This window comes from Podarcis melisellensis, assembly GCF_964234715.1.
Source record: "Podarcis melisellensis genome assembly, chromosome: 15".
In the NCBI taxonomy this organism is placed as follows: Eukaryota; Metazoa; Chordata; class Lepidosauria; order Squamata; family Lacertidae; genus Podarcis; species Podarcis melisellensis.
Window position 1 is genome coordinate 19723225 of NC_138532.1, and position 12107 is coordinate 19735331.

A 12107-nucleotide genomic window follows, 5' to 3' on the forward strand; every position below is an offset into this window, starting at 1 on the left:
ATGGTGCCTCTGGGAGTAGTTGTAGAGAGGACTCCCAAGGAGAGGAGAGAGGCAAGAAGGCTGAGGGAACACTCCACAAGGGATGTTTGAGACTGTCAGCTCTGCAGGCAAGGGGTGACATAACTGGGCTCCTGAGCCCCACAGGGGTGCCGCAGAAAGAACGTAGTTGGTTAAGGGAGCCGTGGACTCAAAAAGGTTGATGTACAAATGTGCTGGAAATGAAAAGAAAACGAGGGTACTTTTTAATCATATGTGGTGGTATGTAAGATGACAAAAGACTTCTGGGAAATTATATATAATGAACTGGGGGGGTGTTGAAAATATGTTTCCTAAGAAAGGAGAAGCTTTTCTTTTAGGTATTATAGGACCAGAGATCCTGAAGGACCAAACGAAACTGTTTAATTATGTGAGCACAGCTGCACACTCTCTTAGCTCAGAAATGGAAAGATGGTACACCTCCAACCAAAGAAGAGTGGCAAACAGGAGTCACAAATGAAAGTGGGGGACAGGGTGGGGAGACACACACAAGTAGTGGCAACCTGCCTTACTGTGGCAAGTGGCATGAAAAAGAGAATCACTTTGACTGTTTTTGATATGAGCCAATGAAATGGTCCCTTCCTCTTGGCTCATTCTCTTGGATTACTGTCAACACTGTGAAAGCTGAGCTCATTGCAGCTGAATGAAATACACTGCGTAGTCTCAGTAGAACTGATTCAGAGGAACCTGAGACATCCCTTTTACTTGAATTGTCAGGCAGCTATAGAGGCCCTACGGGGGCAGGGGGTAAAAAAAGGCACCAAAGATTCTAAGATAAGGTTACCAGATGTCCCCATACAAAATCCATTAAAGTTGAAAAGTGTCCCCCGATTCATTGAAAAACATCTGGTAACCTTATTGTAAGAGGTGTCTCCTCTTGGCATTCTTAGTGCTAAAGAAAGGATTTTAGCGATGTTCGAGAAAGGCTGAGCAAGCCTGTGAAAGTTGGAACAAGAACTGTGGGAGCTTGGAAAGGAAACAGAAACCATGCAAATGAGATGAAGCAAGAAGGTGCTTATCTTAATCTCCAGGTGGGAGGGTGGAGCAACAGAAAGCTTTTTGTGTGGTGGGATCAAAGAAGGTAAAAGATGTATCAAAGCGTTAGGAAAAAGTGCTAAAATATATTCTTTGCTTCCTTATTCTGTAAGGTTAGTCTGTGTTGCATTGCAAGGCTTAATAAACTTTTTTGACACTTACTTGGCACTTCAAACCTTGACATGAAGCGCTCAAAAATGGACTTGCAAGGGTCAGGCATAGCTAAGGTTCCAAACTCAGATACCATGATGCGGTTGTTCCGGCTGTTAGCCGTGTAGGAATCGCTCCTTAGGAACTTGCTGCTGTACTTCACAACTCCATCCTCAATGTCAAACTGGTGCATCAGAGACATGCCATCAAACCAGTGATTATACCTTCCATTGGAGAAGAGAAATCTAATCAGTGGGGGGGAAATAGGAGTACAGGGTGCTGATTTCACCCATTTACCCTTTTCAGCTCCTGCCTACTTAAGGCATCCAAGGCAGAGGGCCTTCTTGGTATTGGCGCCCACCCTGTGGAATGCCCTCCCACCAGATGTCAAGGAAATAAACAACTATCTGACTTTTAGAAGACATCTGAAGGCAGCCCTGTTTAAGGAAGTTTTTAGTGTTTGATGTTTTATTGTGTTTTTAATATTCTGTTGGAAGCCACCCAGCTTGGCTAGGGAGGCCTGGCCAGATGGGTGGGGTATAAGTAATAATTTTTTATTATTATTATTACTCCTACTCCTACTACCTACTTAGATCCTCACTGATGATAAAATGTGCACATGCAATTCTGCCCATGTAAAATGCACATACCGTAATTTTCGCTCCACAACACGCAGTTTTTTCCTCCTAGAAAGTAAGGGGAAATGTCTGTGCGTGTTATGGAGCGAATGCCTACGGATGGCAGGGGAATCTGCTGCAGTTGTAAGCAGTCCGTGGCTCGCTTTGAAACAGCAAAGCGGGTGTAAGCGGCTCCTGTCAGCTAGCAGAGCCGGGGAGGAGGGAGAGAAGCAGAGCGGGGTTGGCTGCTTTAAAACAACCCCGTGCTCTCTGTCCCTGCCTGCAGTTTTTTGCTCTCCGATTTTGGATTAGCCACTGTAGGGGCTGTGTGTGTGTGTGCTTGAGCTATCGTTCTCCTCCTGCTGCTTCCTGTTCACTCCCCCAGCGCCCCTGCGACTTCCAGCGCCCCTGCGACTTTAGGGCGACTTTAGCATGGATCCACATGGATCCTCAGGATTTTTGCATTGGGCTACCCCAAACTCACCGTCAGATCACATGTCTGTGGCCACAGCATGAACCACAAAAATCATACATCCACTGTTTCGTTTAGAATATTTTTTTCCTCCTCTAAAAACTACATGCGTGTTATGGTCTGGTGCGTGTTATAGAGTGAAAAATACGGTAATATACCAAAGTAACAGCAACAAGATCAGGTACAAGCTGATTTCTGGGGGCAGGGGGAAAGGGGATTGATGAGGGCACACAGGTGTGTTATTTCCTCTTTTCCTTCTCAGCCAGGTAATAAAGGGAGGGGAAAACACACCTCCCAAACTTGGGAGAACACTTGTTTGATTGAATTTATGTAAACTTCACACAGAGTGGGGAGGGAATTCAAAACCGATGAATGCAAATCTCAAAGGACTGAAACGTTTTTCTTAAAAACTTCCCTTTAGATGAGGGAAACAAGAAATGTTTATTAATAAAGAATCTATCTCCAGGATACTGATTTGCCTATTAATCCTGCCACTGCTAAGCAGATGGGGGTGGACAGAATTCTCGAATCCCTAAGAACAAACCTTGCCAGCTGTGAACAACATGGTTCTTGTACAGTGGTACCTCGGGTTAAGTACTTAATTCGTTCCGGAGGTACATACTTAACCTGAAACTGTTCTTAACCTGAAGCACCACTTTAGCTAATGAGGCCTCCCGCTACTGCCACGCCGTCGGAGCACAATTTCTGTTCTCATCCTGAAGCAAAGTTCTTAACCCGAGGTAATATTTCTGGGTTAGCAGTGTCTGTAACCTGAAGCGTATGTAACCTGAAGCGTATGTAACCCGAGGTACCACTGTATTTTCTTTCTGGAGACACAATTGACAGAACAACCTACGTATGAAAGAGCATATCCCTGTGTGGCTTGTAACTTTTCTGGGTGGCTTCTACGGCCTGATCCATAAAGAGATGCAGTTTTTTTTAATCTCTGAGGTTTAGAATCCCTTGCAGGGCACAGTCACAGCAAACCAAGCAGGTCTTACTTGTCTTTTCCAAACTCAAACTTCCCTGGGCCAACCCTCAGCAGCTTGCCCTTCAGCCAGGTGGGGACGTGCCCCTCGATCTTCGTAGGAATAGCTTGAGATGTCTCTTCTACGCTGCAGAAAAATGGCGAGATGCATTCCAAGCCCTTCCGGTTGCTGAAGGAGACCTGCTGCTGTTTCTGGGTCAATAGGAGACTTGGTACCACTGAGGAGACAAAAGCAAGAAATTAGCAGACCAAAAAGGAATACGGGCGCCCATCAACTTACCTGGAGGTTACATTCTAGGCTCCCATGCGCATAAGTGAAATCGTGTAGGCTGCAGCCTATGGAGTCACAAGAGCATGTGATGTACAGGTACTTTACTGACAGGTCCAAATCATTAAGGCAGTTTCCCAAAGATATACATCTTTGTTATTAGCAAACCAAGGTACTGATGGAGCATTGGAATAAAGCAATGCATTTTCCCACAAAAACTAAATAATGAGTCCTGGCAGGAGTGGCACACAGTCTCAATGGAGACCACCACCAGTGTCAAAGACATGGGGGCAGGCTTATTTTTCACCAAAGGATGTGCCCAAATCTAGCACTATCCGCCCTCCAGCAATGAACTTCCATGGGGAAAATAAACTCATACCCTCAGAGACATTACTGGGATGTCAGGGTTTCCCAGGCTCTCAATTTTCTGACCACAGCTCCCCCATATTTCTGTTCTAAGGTTTTGATTAATATTCTATTTGATTTTTATTGCATGTCGATAACAGGCATTTATTTATTTTTTGCTTGTGTTTACGACAGCAGTTTGTGTAAACCACTTAGAGATTTTCTTATATTAAGCAAAACCAACAAATTTGCCCAATAAAAACCTTCCTAAAAAAGCAGAGGGAGGACTTTCCGGGGGGGAAATAAAACTCACAGAACACACAGCTACACACCAGCCTAGGCAAATTAAATAAGGGATATGCTTTATAGCAGCTATCAACAACCATGTACCGATTGACATGCTTGTCTTAAGTGTAATACTTAAGAATAATCATATTTTCACATGCGGTCTAATTGAGCCTTTAGCAGGGATCAGCATTCTAAAAACCCTTCTTATATCTTTAAGGATCAAGAAGCTTGAAAGGAGAAATCCACCTGCAGGGTTAAAGCAATTATCCCTTTGGCGGTTAAGCTCTGGTAAAATACATTCAAAGAAGAAAATCTGATGCTATGTGTAATAATTATGTAGTGAGGTAGGAACATGGAGCTGCCAATATATCCCTTTCAAGAAAGGGAACAACATTCCCTTCTGGGCACACTCTCACACACTGTTGGCGCATGACATGTGCCAAACATGTGCAGCTCCCCAAGCGTGTAGGTTCAAGGCAGTGAAGTTTTGTGCTGGAAGAAATTCATTCAGACTCCAACTCCTAAACCGGTTCAGTCCTTTACTGACAGGTCCAAAGCATTAAGGCAGTTTCCCAAAGATATACATCTTTGTTATTAGCAAACCAAGCTACTGAGGGAACATTGGAATAAAGAATGAGAGATCTCAGTTTCGACCAAACAGTGGGAAACTGTTTTAACTGTTACAACAAGGGTGTCTCTGGACCTTAAATTGAGGCTATTACAACATCAACAAAAATTTAGAGTATACTGGACCCCATTACGTTTGTTTTTTAAAAAGGGCTATCTAAGGTATCTAACAGTTGGAGATACAATAGGGATAACGCTTCTCTAAAACATATGTTTTTTCATTATCCTATATTGAAAGAGTTTTGGCAGAAGGTAACTGAAGCTATCAACAGAACTATATGGAACAAACTTACATTTACAGAGCAAAATATCCTCTTGCATTATATACTCATGGAACCTTACGAAAGGACAATGCGAGTGGACTCTCCGTGCCCTTACCACACAGCAAAAAGAATGATACTGATCAATTGGAAAAATAAAAATGCGGCTCCCTTCTATGATTGGATTGAAGACTTATTCAAACTCGCAACATATGAAAGTTGTTTTTGTTTTGCAGTTTCACTATATACAGGCTTCTGCTAGATCCCTAGTAGAAGGTGCAGGCTTCAAATGCAAAGCAAGTCCAATTCACAGCATACATACAGCGCAGAGTTCAGTGTCAATCTGGCAGAGCTTCCTTGCAGCGAAGCAAAGAAGCAATGTACCCTTTGCTCTTTGTACTCTTAATATACCCAAGAATGACCACACCCTTGGCTGGTTGCCAGGTCAGTGACCGTCAAACACTAATCACATGACCTGAAGGTGCAAGATAAGGGAAGCCCATGCACCAGCTTTTCCTTAACAGCAATTAAAGGAACCTCAACACCCCTTCTTAATTCTCTTAAGGGAAAAAAATGTATCATAGCATGTTATTATGCCATTATATCAGCAATGTTCTGGCTCGACTCACAATATACAAGTTTCATCAATCCATGTTCCACATTGTCCCTGACGTGTCTATATTTTATGTCCATGTGTTTTGTCCTAGACTTGAATTGTTCAGGCTCTGCCATGGATATGCAGGCCTGATGGTCCTCATAAACTGTCACAGGTAGCTTGGATTCTACATTCATGTTGGTAAGAATCTGCACAAAATAGGGAAGCTGATTGTTCAATTCAGACAGAGCAGCCTATTCCGCTTCAGGTGTGGACACAGATACCAGCCCGTTTCCTGGATCTCCAACCCACTAGAGACCGTCCAAATTGTACTACTACGCGGAACTGGACAGATTGACAGGGAGGATTCGCAACCGATGAGACCAAAGATTCACTGAGGACTGGAGTAAATTTACGGAATATATTAAAAATATTTGTGATAATGATATAACGTTTGTAAGTTTTCAAGAAGCTCTGTAAGAAGATTTGGTAGAAATATTGTTTAAACAACATGGTAATATAAGATATATATATAGTGCAATATAAATTAAGAAATGTGAAGATTTGTGATAATTACGGAAAATTATCAGACATGTTGATGGAAGTCTAAAAGAAAAAAAGATATGTGATGAGTTTTTGATGTTTAATGATGTTATAAATTTGTCTTTATTGGAAAATTAATAAAAATCATATTAAAAAAATTGTACTACTATCCCAGCAGTGGACCTTCTTGTCTGTACATCATTTCCAAAGAGGATGACAGTTTTAAACAGTAGTCCTTTGTTGCTTTTAAAACACTCTTTTAACTGCTTGCCAAGCTGCTGTGGTTAGCTTTGAAACTAACCTGCTAAGAACACCCACAGCATTGTTAACATCTGGTATGGACCACTGTGAAATGTACAACAAACTGCCAATGGCAGAGTGGTATAGCTCCTGGTTTTCAAACACCACATTACTCTGCTTTTTAAAAGTCTGTTGCCATAGGAGTTTGAACGCCTTTACAATTCTGCATACCAAAACGTTCTAACAGTTGTGTAAATTTCTTTTTCTGGCTTAGTAGAAAAACTCCCATCTCTGTACTTCAACTCCCAGGTAACTCTTTATAGCTCCTAAATCTTTGAGCTGGAACTCTTGCTGGGCAAACTCCTGAATTTAGTTGTTTGTTTTCCCAACACACGTTAGATCATTAACAAACACTAGAAAAAACATACAATCATCTCCTGTCACTTTACAATATAGACAGGAATCAGCCCAACTCTTTTGGAATCCTAGAACAATTAGCGCTTCATGCAAGCACATTTTCCAATTTCTGGCTGATTGGCAAAGTCCATAGATCACCATGTAAAGTCTGTATACACCTTTAGGATTCTGCTCAAATCCTGGAGCTTGCTGCATATAAACCACCTCTTTTAACCCTGCGTTTAAATATGCTATTGCAATGTCAAAGTGACTAACTTCAAGATCACGTATTGCCGTAAGGGTTAAAAGAATTCTCATACTTTCACTCCTGGCTGTCAGAACGAAAGTCTCATTATAATTTAAACCCCTTCTCTGCATGAATCCTTTCACAACAAACTTTTCTTTAAACTTCACTTTTCCAGATGCTATGGTTTTACTTTTATAGACCCAACGGAACCCCACAGATTTCTCCTGGCACATCAAAAAGTGAGAAAACCTTGTGATCAGTCAGGGATTGCATTTGTTGTTCCATTGCAGCAAACCCAAGATCCTGCTGTTGTGAAGGCAGCTGCAGGGCTTCCTCATAAGTTTGAGGTGCATGGCTTCCGGTTCCAGTCTGCCTTAGTGGAGGCAGCTCTCATGACAGCAGGAGATCGTCGGTGGAGGATAAACAAGGATGACTGAGGATAGTTATCCTGGCTCTCACTCCGGCACGGAATGCAGGAGGCAGGGAGGCACTGAGTACAAAAGCACTTCTGCCGAAAACCCAATGCCTCCATTAAGAAGCAAAGGTTCTCCTGTGAATTAGAGTTTCATTCAGACTAAAGTACATGTGCGTGCTAGAAGAGATGAGATCACAAACTGCAGAACAGAACCAGCTGCAAGGTTGTTAAGGTTTGAACTTGAGAGAAGACTTTATTCACTGCAAAAGATGGTGTGGGGGGGGGAGCCTATGGTTTCTTTATATAACGTTTTTTTCTCTACATTTATGATTTGGCAACCCTCCTTTGAATGTTATTTCAAATTATATTTGTACAAGCGAGGAGGGAAGAAATTGGATTATAGATATGGAATATAACATCAAACGGAACTGTGTGTGTAAAAAAGGAAAAAGGGAGGGAGGCTTTATTTTGCAAAAGGTTTACGATGGAAACTTAAAGCTGACTCTTGAAGTAAATAAGAAAAGTGAACTGAATAACACTAAGAGGACTTGGAATTTAATTTAATTGGAAGTATAATTGCTCATATATCTTCATTTGGAAGGAAGGATGAAAGGAGTCTGTGAACTGCCAAGGAACTGACTGCTCTTCTTCCCAGGCTGAGAGGAAAAATTATAACAACAGTTTATTTATTGGGACAGAGTGAGTTTTGCAGCTGTTGTTAAAGTTGCAAAACAATGAAGCATGGGACAGAGTGAGGTAGAAATTTCTGGAAAAACAATGGGATTTCAGCTCCGTCCAAGGCATGATGGATAATAGCAACAACCGGGAAAAGATAGACATAACATTTTACAAGGACAGGAAGAAACACCACGGACAGAATAATTGGCACACATAGGAAGAACAAGGATATAGTTTTTTTGTTTGTTTTTAATTTATTTTCATAGTTTAAGTGCCTCAATTGTAGTTTTATAAATCATTTAATGTGTCAACATGAATAGAAGTTATTAATATTGCAGTTGTTGTATAAGGGATTATTATTATGTCCGGAATGTAATTGAAATCAATAAGGTTTTAGAGATCAGAAATAAAGAAAATAATCAAACCTTCAGTTGTAGCACACGGGGAGGGGGGCACCTTATCTAAATTATATAATTTGGTATTTGAACGATTGGTATTAGTAATTGTATTACAAATTGGTATTGTTATATTGAGGCTACTATTAGATTGTCATTGAAAACTAATAAATTAGGTCAGTTTGCAAATGGTCTTTATGACACTCTGTTACTCTTTTTGCTCACTTAGAAAGTTTGCAGGTTTCACACTCCCAAGTATTTACCTGCAGGCTTTTAACTTTACATCAGTGCACAGCTGTAGCATTTTTGCTATACTTCTAAAGTGTGCATGCCCCATTCTCCGGCAAGTTCTGCCAGTAAAGATTACATTGTAAATATCTTTTGTCAAGCATGCTACACTCAGCAAACATTACTGGAGATTTCCCACTAGCAAAACATTTTCCAAATGTGCCCCCAGACAAGGCCCTCACCCTTGGATTGAAACACATGAACCATCAGCAAGGGTTACATGGTCCTTACTCAAAGTGCTTCAAGAAGCAAATAATTCCCTGGGGTTCACCGCATGCTCAGTACAGGCAGAGTCCAACAGCCAGACTCAGACAGTAACTCTGGTTTCAGAAACTGACTGTCTCACCACAGCTGAGACAAATTGAGTTATTTGCTTCTGTTTCAAATGGGGATGCTTTTTATGGTTGGAATCTGGAGCCAGGCAGGCAGTACAGTGTCTCCTGAGGTGCTGCGTTGAGCCACAACGAAAAGAGCCACACCACAACTATCGCCCTGGCTTCTCCCTCACCCAAGAATAACCACACCCTTGACCGGTTGCCATTTCACAGTGATGTACTGGGCAGGTTGCCAGGTCAGTGACCGACAAAATCCTCCCTGTTTAAGTCAAGCTGTTGACTTTTCTCCCTTTTGAAACATTGCTTCTGATCATCTACTCTATCACCATCAATTACTGACATGGCTTGGCTTCACCTGCACCTTCTCTGCCAGCAAAAGCCAACTGCAAGGAACATTCTGTTCCTATCCATTGGCTAAGGAAGAAAGGAAGGCAGCAGTCCTCTACTCATTTGCCTGGGAGTAAGCCTAATTGACGCCAATGGGATTTGCTTCTGAATAGACATGTACAAGCTCTCACTGTAAGCCTGCAATTCTCTAAATCAGGATTTCCCAACCTTGGGTCTCTAGTTGTGTATTTTCAAAAAAAAACAACACCCAAACTTTTCATACGTTACCTGCTCCATTCCTTGAGAACTGTGTGTTAAGAGGCAAATCAGAAGACGATAACGCTAGAAATGCCAAGTATTTCTAAGGTAAATTACAGTTCAGTGCCACTAAAAACAAAGTACATGAATCTGGCAACTAACGAATTCTCTCTCACTCTCATGCCAGTGCACGGAGTTGGCTCCATTTTCTGGTTCGCCTTAGACAGGCAATTGCCTGCAACTTTGAGATTAAGGAAGCACTTTGCAAACTCATTGGTTTTGTGTCCAATGCAAACGATCTCAGGCTGCACCAAATGCATGGTATGGCAAAGAAACAAACAACCGTCTTTGAAAATGTAAAAGCCAATAATTATTTAGTTTTGTCTCCGACATTCATCAGAATTCTGGAACACACCTTTATAAGGGAAAGCAGTAGCAAAATAAGTGTGGTAGTCCTCATATTAAGAAAACTAGATATTAATTTTAGATTATTCACTAGGTGCGAATGATATAAAAATTGAGAATGTTTTTATGACTACTGTTCGTGCGAAAGGCATTTCAGAGGAGAAAAGTTCAGGCAACGTCTGAAAATACCCAGCAATTATAACACGTTCGATACACACAGGAAAACAGCCATGATGGATCAAGATGGAAGATGCTGTTTCATGTCTGTGTCATTTTTGCATAGGCAGTTTGTATTTTTTTTTAAAAAAAATAGCTTTTATAAAATATTTTCTTGGTTTACAAAAGTACGTGTCTTGTCTTTTTTTCCAGGTTGCAAAGTCCTTTGTGCAAGTTTTGATGCTGTGCGTGCTGCCGTTTAAGACTCTGGCATAATGATAAATGTAGCAGCAAAACAGCCATGAAGCCACAACATAAATGAAAGCATTATACATTTTGGCAGGCCACTGCTGGAGTTCCCCTGCTTGGAGTAACCCAAGAGTTCCAGTTAGTTACTTTCTTCCTCTCTTCCTGACAAATAATGGTAATTCATAGCTACATCTTATGTGGGTCCACCAATAAGAGTAATGAAATTAATGCAAAATTGGCAAAAAGAAGTCCAGTCTCCTGGTTCCATTGCTGACTGATATAAAAGGTAGCATTGTGAGTGCGTGTTTTGTTAGTTCTTTATTTTGGGGGGTGGAGATGGGAAGAGTTGTATAAGATTTATTTATTCTTCTTGCTTACTGCCTGCTACTCAGCTTGTTTTGTGTATTTGGCCCTGCTGAAGACTAAAAGGCCTAGCCCACTGCCTTGGGTTGAAAACATTGACTTTTATGCATTTATTTTAGTATGCTAGGGAACTTAGAACTGTTTCAGAACTAGACTGACTGGAGTAAGGGGGAAGAAGATTACAGTATGTTATTTATGACTTCATACCATTAATGAGTACGTGCAAATTGTATAAAGCTGCTTTAAGTTTTGTCTTATGTAAGTTGCTTTAGTTTCAAATATTTTATCTTTTGTAACTTGTTTTATCTTGTTTTATTTACTATAACTTTTGTAATATTTCACATCGTTTAATAATGCCACTCAGTGATTTGTTTCATTTACAATCTTCAGTCTGTGGTTTTACTAGTTAAACTCTATTCTCTGTTTTTAATGTACCGGTATCTGAGATTTGTCAGCTATGAAAGTTACCGCTTTCCCACAATTTGTTTCTATTTTGCTTTGGTGATCCAAAAATTTGAAGCAAATAGGTTTGCATTTCCAGCAAAAGGGTAAAAAATAAAGAAGAATAACTTTGATAAGAATTGCTTTTTAGATTACTGCTGTGATTAAATGTTGTTTTTCTCCCATCTATGTAATATTGCACAACTCTTGCTCATAAAACATATTACATTGCTGTCAAAATAGCATAGGTACTGTGAAGCAATACAATACAGAAGAGAACTAAAAAACATATTACACTATCGCTCAAGGCATTTATCCTTACAAAGCTTGCAACAATGAAACTAGCAGGTTCTACCTCACAATACCAAAGCTTGCACAGCAGATGAACTTAATTTGCTATACGTGGATAATTCCATTATTGCTTTCCTGCTCCATCCTTATGAAAATTTGACAGCAGGCAACACCACAGCTTAAGGATAGCAATGCAACTTAACTAGGCTTTGAGAGTTCCAATCCCGATTCCAATGAGAAACACATCACACATTATTTTAGTTCATCACTCCCCAGCTGACTGTTTTGATATTCTCTGAGTTCTGCATTGTGGAGACTAGGTGAAAGCTTTGGTGTTACATGTTTTAAACAAGCGACTTCCTTCTTAAAAATAAAATAAAAAGCCATTCAAATTTCAGA

At 40.7% G+C, this 12107-nt stretch overlaps 1 protein-coding gene across 3 annotated transcripts in view; it reads right to left on the minus strand.

The window, feature by feature from the left end:
• BCO2 (beta-carotene oxygenase 2) overlaps positions 1-12107 on the minus strand; it is a 64924-nt gene that overhangs the window by 12915 nt on the left and 39902 nt on the right. For all 3 annotated transcript variants that reach the window (XM_081889875.1, XM_081889877.1, XM_081889876.1), the window contains 2 exons: positions 3312-3516; positions 1234-1445 (listed from right to left, as the gene is read on the minus strand). In XM_081889875.1, coding sequence (XP_081746001.1) covers positions 1234-1445; positions 3312-3516 — 417 coding nt within the window. The remainder of the gene's footprint in view (positions 1-1233; positions 1446-3311; positions 3517-12107) is intronic.